The sequence below is a fragment of the Callionymus lyra genome, chromosome 16, assembly GCF_982586985.1.
Source record: "Callionymus lyra chromosome 16, fCalLyr1.hap1.1, whole genome shotgun sequence".
In the NCBI taxonomy this organism is placed as follows: Eukaryota; Metazoa; Chordata; class Actinopteri; order Syngnathiformes; family Callionymidae; genus Callionymus; species Callionymus lyra.
The window spans coordinates 23292186-23304134 of NC_141833.1; the positions used below are offsets into that span (position 1 = coordinate 23292186).

The 11949-nt window shown below is 41.6% G+C and overlaps 1 protein-coding gene across 1 annotated transcript; it reads right to left on the minus strand.

The window, feature by feature from the left end:
• Positions 1 to 410: 410 nt before the first annotated feature.
• On the minus strand, positions 411 to 9710 carry atp6v0b (ATPase H+ transporting V0 subunit b). Its single transcript, XM_087811640.1, has 8 exons — positions 9492 to 9710; positions 8153 to 8201; positions 7784 to 7867; positions 3908 to 3985; positions 1550 to 1619; positions 1433 to 1484; positions 1187 to 1377; positions 411 to 1121 (listed from the first exon to the last, which is right to left on the minus strand). Exons 1-8 carry the CDS (start codon positions 9574 to 9576, stop codon positions 1095 to 1097), a joined length of 636 nt encoding a protein of 211 aa, XP_087667766.1. The 5' UTR covers positions 9577 to 9710; the 3' UTR covers positions 411 to 1094.
• Positions 9711 to 11949: the final 2239 nt, after the last annotated feature.

Below are 11949 nucleotides of genomic sequence, written 5' to 3' on the forward strand. Positions count from 1 at the left end.
CATTTCTTCAGTAATTGATAGTATTATTAGTGTTTTTATGTCAACTTGTGTTTTTAAACTTGTGTTCTGGGTCCAATTTAAGAGATTTAACGTCACATGTCAATAATTAAAAGTACTTTGATTTAAGAAAAGAGCTTTAAAAATCCTGCCATTATCTTCACTTTCATTCCATTTTTGTTTTGTTTATACACTTTTTATTCTCGTCTCTACTATGTTCACAAATATTATTTTCACCAAAACTGTTAATACTTAGAGACACTTTTGTAAATCGTTAATATATTCGGTCAATAAAGGAGTTTCTGATTCTTATTTCAATTCACAACTAAAGCATGAATGTAGGTACATCGGTTTCTTGCGCCACCTGGCGGCGCGTTACAGAACTACAAGATCCAAGCAACACAAACAAGTCGTTGAATCACTTTTTTTATTCTCTTTACGTGACACACATGAAGCCAGAAGTTTTGTTCTGACACTACGTCAACACACACGGCACCGACTACAGCCACTGTTAATTTGACCATCAGACACAGTTTCATCTCACACACACACACACACACACACACTGGAAGAAGGTCACGAGTCAGCAAACACACACATAATCACATGGAATGATCGACAATTCTGACGCTTTCTGCTCCAACAACAGTGAGACACATTTATGATGAACAAACCTTTAGTTGAAAGTCCAAATACAACATAAATCATTAAGGAATGTTTGAGCGATTAAAACAAACACTGTTTTAAAACAATATTGTGTAAACAGTTGTTGTCGTTCACTGCGAAGTCATCGTTGTGTGTCAAGGATTTCATTCAAACGTGATCAATCATCGACAGAATCGAACGCATCGTCGCAGAACAAAAGACGGATTCAAACGCATGCTTCACGGAAAAGAAACAAAAACAATGTTCAGCTCACGCTCACACACTCACACACACACTCACACACACACACACAAAATACTCGTTCAACAGCACCTTCACAAAGGTTCACACGCGTGTGAACGACCGATGAAAGACTGCACACACACTTAAATAATTTACCATGTATTTACACAATAATTCATCTGTTTCTCCAGCGGCGTCTGGTCTCGGCTTCAGTCTCCCATCTTTACTTTGGACGTCTGCGACACACGGAGGGTCAGCGAGAGCGAAGGTCGGGCAGAAGGTCACAGAGACGCCCACTCACCTGCAGGATGGCCACGATGACGCCGAACAGGCCGATGGCGCTGGCGAAGATCTCCACGATGAGGATCTTCACGAACAGGCTGGGGTTCTGGGCGTCGGCCAGAGCGGCGCCGCTGCCCACGATGCCCACGCAGATGCCGCAGAAGAGGTTGGAGAAGCCCACGGTCAGGCCGGCGCCGAACATGGAGTACCCTGAGGAGAGCAGACGTTCAGAGGTAGGGTTTGGAGTCGCACGAGGCGTTCGTACCGGCCTGATAGTTCCTGGCACCGATGGTCTCCGGCGTGGTCCCGCTGAAGTTCTACAAGAAGAAGAAGAGTTTTTAAAAACCTCCTCCTTCACGTCCCGGAGATGGTCTTCGTTCACCTCCGCCATGTTGCTGATGACGATCGCCATGATGATGCCGTAGATGGCAACAGCTTCACAGAAGATGATGCTGAGGACGAAGCAACAACATCCTGGCGTCACGTTTGAGATCAGAAGGCGAATCGATTCACAGTAATCAGAGAATATCAACGTATTGAGATTGTAAACCAGGGGCCTCCGGACGACTGCGAGGGCCACAGAACTCTTCTCTGACGCAGTTACTAATAGAAACACCAGAGAACCCTTGAAAGGTTCTTCAGAGAGAAAAAAAAAAGTCTGGAAATAAATAATAATAAATCTAGTTGTGAAATGAATAACAACCAAATAATCATCTCTGGGTCGAAAGAGAGGGAGAAACATTAAATGGACAAATTTAAAAACATACAGTCTTGGTTTGTATTTAAGCGTTTCTAAGAAATTTTTTACTCCCTAAAAATGGTCCAATGTTTTTGTTGTCATGAGGCCAGATGTGCAGGCGAGCAGTAGTTTGAGGACCACGGCTCTAAAGCAAGGATCCTTATATTATATTCAAGTGTTTCACTCATTTTCTCTAGTTTAAAGGTTTATTTTTAGAGTTAACTCGATTTAAACGAGCGTCTTGAAGTGTTTAGAGCTACAGGATAATGTTACTGGAAAAAGAAAACACTATATTTAAAATAAAATCTCTAAACTTAGAATCAGAACATGATCTGGATCTTATAATCCATGTGTTTGTGTCGTTGACACTATTGTAACAGTTTATTTAGTGTCTAAACCAGAAGGATGAGTCTCGCCTGCAGTTCATACTAAACTCTGCAGCCAGAATTCTGAGCTGCTCTAGTAGAAGAACTCACATTTCTCCTTCAAACTCTTCACTGGCTGCTCTAGTAGAAGAACTCACATTTCTCCTTCAAACTCTTCACTGGCTGCTCTAGTAGAAGAACTCACATTTCTCCTTCAAACTCTTCACTGGCCGCTCTAGTAGAAGAACTCACATTTCTCCTTCAAACTCTTCACTGGCTGCTCTAGTAGAAGAACTCACATTTCTCCTTCAAACTCTTCACTGGCTGCTCTAGTAGAAGAACTCACATTTCTCCTTCAAACTCTTCACTGGCTGCTCTAGTAGAAGAACTCACATTTCTCCTTCAAACTCTTCACTGGCTGCTCTAGTAGAAGAACTCACATTTCTCCTTCAAACTCTTCACTGGCTGCTCTAGTAGAAGAACTCACATTTCTCCTTTAAACTCTTCACTGGCTGCTCTAGTAGAAGAACTCACATTTCTCCTTCAAACTCTTCACTGGCTGCTCTAGTAGAAGAACTCACATTTCTCCTTCAAACTCTTCAATGGCTGCTCTAGTAGAAGAACTCACATTTCTCCTTCAAACTCTTCACTGGCTGCTCTAGTAGAAGAACTCACATTTCTCCTTCAAACTCTTCACTGGCCGCTCTAGTAGAAGAACTCACATTTCTCCTTCAAACTCTTCACTGGCCGCTCTAGTAGAAGAACTCACATTTCTCCTTCAAACTCTTCACTGGCCGCTCTAGTAGAAGAACTCACATTTCTCCTTCAAACTCTTCACTGGCCGCTCTAGTAGAAGAACTCACATTTCTCCTTCAAACTCTTCACTGGCTGCTCTAGTAGAAGAACTCACATTTCTCCTTCAAACTCTTCACTGGCTGCTCTAGTAGAAGAACTCACATTTCTCCTTTAAACTCTTCACTGGCTGCTCTAGTAGAAGAACTCACATTTCTCCTTCAAACTCTTCACTGGCTGCTCTAGTAGAAGAACTCACATTTCTCCTTCAAACTCTTCACTGGCCGCTCTAGTAGAAGAACTCACATTTCTCCTTCAAACTCTTCACTGGCTGCTCTAGTAGAAGAACTCACATTTCTCCTTCAAACTCTTCACTGGCTGCTCTAGTAGAAGAACTCACATTTCTCCTTCAAACTCTTCAATGGCTGCTCTAGTAGAAGAACTCACATTTCTCCTTCAAACTCTTAACTGGATCTACTCACTCCTTCAAGAAACATCTTAAAACCTTTTTAATTTGTGCTTTTTCTCAACTTTCTTGTTGCTGCTGTGTTTGTTTCCATGTTGTCTTGACTTTTAAGAGTTTTAACATTTGTATGTTTTTTAACTGTGTATTGTTTATGATTGTTAAAGTGCTTTGTGGACCTGCTCAAGAAAAGCTGCTTCACCAATAGTTACTCACTTGCTTAATAATCAATAGAAAATAAATGATATAGTGTGTATTATTATTATTATATTATTCTAACGCCTGACAGACGCAGCATTATTGACGACTTCAAAGTGCGACATTAACCAATTGGTTTGAAAGGTTTAAACGTTGACACGTGACGACTGGTCGTTTACTCACCTGACCAGGTTCTTGGTCTTAATCCGAGGCGCCTTCACTCCGCCGCCGATGATGCTGGAGCCGGTGATGTAGATCCCCCTGAAGAAGAAACACACAACTCATAAGTACACCAGGTACACACAGGTGTGTGAGAAGAAACACACAACTCATAAGTACACCAGGTACACACAGGTGTGTGAGAGAAGAAACACACAACTCATAAGTCCACGAGGTAAACACAGGTGTGTGAGAAGAAACACACAACTCATAAGTCCACCAGGTACACACGGGTGTGTGAGAAGAAACACACAACTCATAAGTACACCAGGTACACACGGGTGTGAGAGAAGAAACACACAACTCATAAGTACACGAGGTACACACAGGTGTGTGAGAGAAGAAACACACAACTCATAAGTCCACGAGGTACACACAGGTGTGTGAGAAGAAACACACAACTCATAAGTACACCAGGTACACACAGGTGTGAGAGAAGAAACACACAACTCATAAGTACACGAGGTACACACAGGTGTGTGAGAGAAGAAACACACAACTCATAAGTACACGAGGTACACACAGGTGTGTGAGAGAAGAAACACACAACTCATAAGTACACGAGGTACACACAGGTGTGTGAGAAGAAACACACAACTCATAAGTCCACGAGGTACACACAGGTGTGTGAGAGAAGAAACATACAACTCATAAGTACACCAGGTACACACAGGTGTGTGAGAGAAGAAACACACAACTCATAAGTCCACGAGGTACACACAGGTGTGTGAGAGAAGAAACACACAACTCATAAGAACACCAGGTACACACAGGTGTGTGAGAAGAAACACACAACTCATAAGTACACCAGGTACACACAGGTGTGTGAGACGAAACACACAACTCATAAGTACACCAGGTACACACAGGTGTGTGAGAAGAAACACACAACTCATAAGTACACCAGGTACACACAGGTGTGTGAGAGAAGAAACACACAACTCATAAGTCCACGAGGTAAACACAGGTGTGTGAGAAGAAACACACAACTCATAAGTCCACCAGGTACACACGGGTGTGTGAGAAGAAACACACAACTCATAAGTACACCAGGTACACACGGGTGTGAGAGAAGAAACACACAACTCATAAGTACACGAGGTACACACAGGTGTGTGAGAGAAGAAACACACAACTCATAAGTCCACGAGGTACACACAGGTGTGTGAGAAGAAACACACAACTCATAAGTACACCAGGTACACACAGGTGTGAGAGAAGAAACACACAACTCATAAGTACACGAGGTACACACAGGTGTGTGAGAGAAGAAACACACAACTCATAAGTACACGAGGTACACACAGGTGTGTGAGAGAAGAAACACACAACTCATAAGTACACGAGGTACACACAGGTGTGTGAGAAGAAACACACAACTCATAAGTCCACGAGGTACACACAGGTGTGTGAGAGAAGAAACATACAACTCATAAGTACACGAGGTACACACAGGTGTGTGAGAGAAGAAACACACAACTCATAAGTCCACGAGGTACACACAGGTGTGTGAGAGAAGAAACACACAACTCATAAGTACACGAGGTAGACACCACACAGGTGTGAGAGAAGAAACACACAACTCATAAGTACACGAGGTACACACAGGTGTGAGAGAAGAAACACACAACTCATAAGTACACGAGGTACACACAGGTGTGAGAGAAGAAACACACAACTCATAAGTCCACGAGGTACACACAGGTGTGTGAGAAGAAACACACAACTCATAAGTACACCAGGTACACACGGGTGTGTGAGAGAAGAAACACACAACTCATAAGTACACCAGGTACACACAGGTGTGAGAGAAGAAACACACAACTCATAAGTACACCAGGTACACACAGGTGTGTGAGAAGAAACACACAACTCATAACTACACCAGGTACACACGGGTGTGTGAGAGAAGAAACACACAACTCATAAGTACACAAGGTACACACAGGTGTGAGAGAAGAAACACACAACTCATAAGTCCACGAGGTACACACAGGTGTGTGAGAGAAGAAACACACAACTCATAAGTACACGAGGTACACACAGGTGTGAGAGAAGAAACACACAACTCATAAGTCCACGAGGTACACACAGGTGTGCGAGAAGAAACACACAACTCATAAGTACACGAGGTACACACAGGTGTGAGAGAAGAAACACACAACTCATAAGTACACGAGGTACACACAGGTGTGAGAGAAGAAACACACAACTCATAAGTACACCAGGTACACACAGGTGTGTGAGAAGAAACACACAACTCATAAGTACACCAGGTACACACGGGTGTGTGAGAAGAAACACACAACTCATAAGTACACCAGGTACACACAGGTGTGTGAGAGAAGAAACACACAACTCATAAGTCCACCAGCTACACACAGGTGTGTGAGAAGAAACACACAACTCATAAGAACACGAGGTACACACAGGTGTGTGAGAGAAGAAACACACAACTCATAAGTACACGAGGTACACACAGGTGTGTGAGAAGAAACACACAACTCATAAGTCCACGAGGTACACACAGGTGTGTGAGAAGAAACACACAACTCATAAGTCCACGAGGTACACACAGGTGTGTGAGAGAAGAAACACACAACTCATAAGTCCACGAGGTACACACAGGTGTGACAGAGGAGAAACACACAACTCATAAGTCCACGAGGTACACACAGGTGTGTGAGAAGAAACACACAACTCATAAGTACACGAGGTACACACAGGTGTGTGAGAAGAAACACACAACTCATAAGTCCACGAGGTACACACAGGTGTGAGAGAACAAACACACAACTCATAAGTCCACGAGGTACACACAGGTGTGTGAGAGAAGAAACACACAACTCATAAGTCCACGAGGTACACACAGGTGTGAGAGAAGAAACACACAACTCATAAGTACACCAGTTACACACAGGTGTGTGAGAAGAAACACACAACTCATAAGTCCACGAGGTACACACAGGTGTGAGAGAAGAAACACACAACTCATAAGTACACGAGGTACACACAGGTGTGAGAGAACAAACACACAACTCATAAGTCCACGAGGTACACACAGGTGTGAGAGAACAAACACACAACTCATAAGTACACGAGGTACACACAGGTGTGTGAGAGAAGAAACACACAACTCATAAGTACACGAGGTACACACAGGTGTGTGAGAGAAGAAACACACAACTCATAAGTACACGAGGTACACACAGGTGTGTGAGAGAAGAAACACACAACTCATAAGTACACGAGGTACACACAGGTGTGTGAGAGAAGAAACACACAACTCATAAGTACACGAGGTACACACAGGTGTGTGAGAGAAGAAACACACAACTCATAAGTACACGAGGTACACACAGGTGTGTGAGAGAAGAAACACACAACTCATAAGTACACGAGGTACACACGGGTGTGTGAGAAGAAACACACAACTCATAAGTCCACGAGGTACACACAGGTGTGTGAGAAGAAACACACAACTCATAAGTCCACGAGGTACACACAGGTGTGAGAGAAGAAACACACAACTCATAAGTCCACGAGGTACACACAGGTGTGTGAGAAGAAACACACAACTCATAAGTACACCAGGTACACACAGGTGTGAGAGAAGAAACACACAACTCATAAGTACACAAGGTACACACAGAACAGACGGTCAGTGTGTGATGAAGACGTCAAACAGGTTATAATTCTCAGAGCAAACAATCGTCGCCGGATCAACCAAACGATCGTTAATCCGTCCTGTTCTGAGTGTGTGTTTTGTTGTGTGTGTTTTGTTGTGTGTGTTTTGTTGTGTGTGTTTTGTTGTGTGTGTTTTGTTGTGCGACGCCTCACCAGGCGGCTCCGACCACAGACAGAGAGATGGCCAGACCGATGCCCAGGTTGGCCCACATGAAGGGAGACGTTTCCGTGAGGAACCTGAGAACAGAAGCAGGGTTAACCAGATGATTGACAGCCGATGATTGACAGCAGATGATTGACAGCAGAATGAATGAGAGAATCAGTTTCCCTGTTGATGAGAGTTTACACGGCTCATTGGTTTCAGTGGAGCTACAGAAACAAACATGATCCAGAGACGTTTAAATAGAGTTAAAAAGCAACAAAAACACTTGTTTCTAAATGATTTAAAGTATAGCTGTCGAAAGGTCAAAGTTCAATGTTTATCGTTGGACAGAATCGACATTAAAAAGACGTCGTACTCACCATCCCACGTCGAACCTAAAGCCGAGGTCGAATATAGTGTAGCAAATACCTGCAAACACAAGACACCGTGTTGGATTCATTCAAAAGGAACAGGAAATGTGGGTTTTATGACACGTAATGTCGGGGTTTTCCATAAAAATGACTGGTTCCTTATTTCAGCAGCAGAACTGAGCAGAAATCATGTGTTCAGGCTTCAGTGTGAAAAGTCACACTTGTGTGAGAAACTTCCTGTTCCAACATCAATGTTTCCAGAGTTTATTCTTCCTTCATTTCTCTTCCTTTTTCAGACACTTTCTGGATAGAAAAGGATTTCTGCAGCTTAACGAACGTTACAGTCAAGATATTTTAAATACCATTTGAATTAAATTAACATTAATAACATGGTTAAGGGGAAGTTTTACCCAAAATTGTATTTTAAAACAAACTATATATGACTTTTTATTCGATTGAAACTCTTTCCTTAACTCCCATCATGAAGATTTTCAAGTATAAATCCTTATCTTGTGTTTTTATCCTTATGGAAATTGAATGTAATGAGTGTCAAATGTGGTGTAACTTTTATACTCATTCATTTAATGCCTTTAAACAGGAACCGGAATGAGTTCTGATCACAAAACATACAAAATAAACACAAAACTATGGTTGAAAAAAATGTAGATGAAAAAATATTCAACGTTTTTTATCATTAATTAAAAAACCTTCACGAAAAGTTGACGTTATTTTCGTGACATTATTCGAAATTCTTATATTAGTTAATAAAAAACAAAACAATGAGCTTGTATTATGTATATTTTGACACTTAAACTAAACAGTGGCTAGTTAGCAGCTAGCTAGGCTAGCTAATGTTAGCTTCGCCCTTGTGGAGTAGTTTGCTTTTACATTACAACGAAAACCTAAAACACAATTATTCATTGAGTAAATCGTTGTTAATAAAGAATAACACATGATATAAACATGTATTAATAGTTAATTAATAGTTAATACGATGTGAAACCCTTGAGCAGACGACAACGATGCTAGCATGTATGCTAGCATGTATGCTAACAGTCACACAGAAATGCACGACTCGTCTCAAAACAAAAGTCGAACATTCAGAATAAATCTGTGGTAAGTTATGAAAACAAACACCATTACTTTTTGTATTTTATTAGCGAAAAACTCCATTTTGACAGCTTACGAATAACAGACTGTCAATCCGTCACGTTCTGTCGTAAAGCGTCAAACATGTCGTGTCACACGATAATAGCAGGAGTTGAAGCTCGTGCTGTGGATTGTTATTGTTATTGTTATCTTTAATCGCCACAGATCGATGGATATTCAGGCGATGATCGATTCTCACCGACGACCAGGATGGTGCTCCAGAAGGCCACGACGATCCCGGTGTACAGGATCGCGTGTCCGCTCATGGCGTACTCCAGCAGCATCGGTGCGGGGATCTGAGCTCGAAGCTACGACACTTGATTCCGGAGATGTTTGGAAGAAAAGACGTCGTTTCTGCGGCAGATCGAGCAGGAAGTGAGGAACAGCATCAAAGGAGAAGCGGCGCAGAGTCAGCTGATCAGGTTTAGACGAGCATGTGACCGGGAGTCACGAGGGCTGCGTCCCAATCCGCTTCTTCCAAACACTTCTTCTTAAACATCTTTACGTTACACTTGCTCTTAGATTCATCTTTTAAACCACGATACTTTCAAAATTATAGTTTAATCAAAGAATGAACCAATGCAATGAAAACATTACATTGACAAAAGAGTGGATAGTGCAGTGTTAAAAGTGTTGGGTGTGGAACGCAGCCCGATCGGCTACGCTCTCCGCCGCATTGAGCGCCACCTGCTATACGCAAAATGACCAGCAGATGCCGCTGTCGCCCAAGTGCACGCGTCACGACTCAGGATCGAAAACATTTTAAAAACAAAAATGTTTTAGATACAAATTAAAAAATGTAATGAAAAACACAAACAAATAAATAATATAATAATAAAAGATAGAAAAATTAAATAGTTATATACAGTTAAACATCGATTTTCTTTAATTTTTTACTACAAATATATAAAACATAATGTTAGCTGTACAAAAATAACGCTTGATAACATCATAAAAGAAGAAGAAAAAAAACATAATTATTAAAGCAAAATGAAACTTTTAACGTGATTGTTGTGACGGGCTCGTCTTGTTGTCATGACGTCATTTCCCTGCTGATCCATAAACTCAAATGAAAGAAAAGATTGCATTGTTTGATCCTTCCGACAGCCAGAGGCTCGTTGTTGCTCTGAGACGTTATTGCCTGAAGGTTCGAATCCCTCGAGGCTTCATGAGCAAGATTGAAAATGTTCTCCTTCAATCTCTCGCTATTTCCAGCACCGTCACTGACCCGCGGAGTCCAACTCTGAGCTTTAATAACCGACAGAAAAACATCCGATTCTTTCTTTACAGCTGGTCTTGGCGACATGAACAGAACATTGAACTGATTTTAAGACAGAAGATACATCTTTAAATATCTTAGTTTCAATCACAGTTGTTTTTTCCTCGACTTGAGTTCCACCTCCACATCACATTCATGATACACATTGAGGATAATGTTCTGGTTCTGACCCTCGGGTCAGCACTGCAGCAGCAGAAGTGATGGAAAAGTGATGGATTTCAGTTTGTGCTGCTGATAAAAACTGAAAGAAGTCTCGTCTTCTCTCATCAGCTCCTCCATCTCGTCTCCTGCAGGAACAAGAAGAAAAGATTTCTTAGCGTTTTTTTTTACATATGATCTGTTCAATTTATTCCGTCAACACAAAGAATCTACCATGACGTGACAACACACTTGTTACGGTTCGATCCGCACTGTTTTAGGGTTCATACATGTGGACATTCACCCCAGATTTACTCTTGTCTCGCCTCAAGGAGGCGCTACAAAGGATTTAAAAGCTGTCTCGCCTGCAGTTCATACAAAACTGCTCTAGTAGAAGAACTTACATTTCCCCGATCCTTGAAACTCTGCATTGGCTGCCAGCATTGCATTTGTAAGCGAGCAAGTAAAGGTTATTTGTAAAGTTCTTTCTAGACCAGGGTCACAAAGCGCATTAAGAATAAAAAATAACACAGTTAAAATATGTACTTTAAAAGATAATATAGAGACAAACACAGCTGCAACAAGAAAGTCAAGAAAAAGTTAAAATAAAAGTGTCTTGAGATGTTTCTTGAAGGAGTCAGTAGATCATCAAACACAGATGTTTCTTGAAGGAGTCAGTAGATCATCAAACACAGATGTTTCTTAAAGGAGTCAGTAGATCATCAAACATAGATGTTTCTTGAAGGAGTCAGTAGATCATCAAACACAGATGTTTCTTGAAGGAGTCAGTAGATCATCAAACACAGATGTTTCTTAAAGGAGTCAGTAGATCATCAAACATAGATGTTTCTTGAAGGAGTCAGTAGATCATCAAACACAGAGATGTTTCTTGAAGGAGTCAGTAGATCATCAAACACAGAGATGTTTCTTGAAGGAGTCAGTAGATCATCAAACACAGATGTTTCTTGAAGGAGTCAGTAGATCATCAAACACAGATGTTTCTTGAAGGAGTCAGTAGATCATCAAACACAGATGTTTCTTGAAGGAGTCAGTAGATCATCAAACACAGATGTTTCTTGAAGGAGTCAGTAGATCATCAAACACAGATGTTTCTTGAAGGAGTCAGTAGATCATCAAACACAGAGATGGTTCCAAAGCTTAGGAGCAACAGTCTGGAAGGATTTCTCTCCTCTGGTCCGGAAGTTCAGGAACCATCAGTAGATTCTGATCCACAGACCTC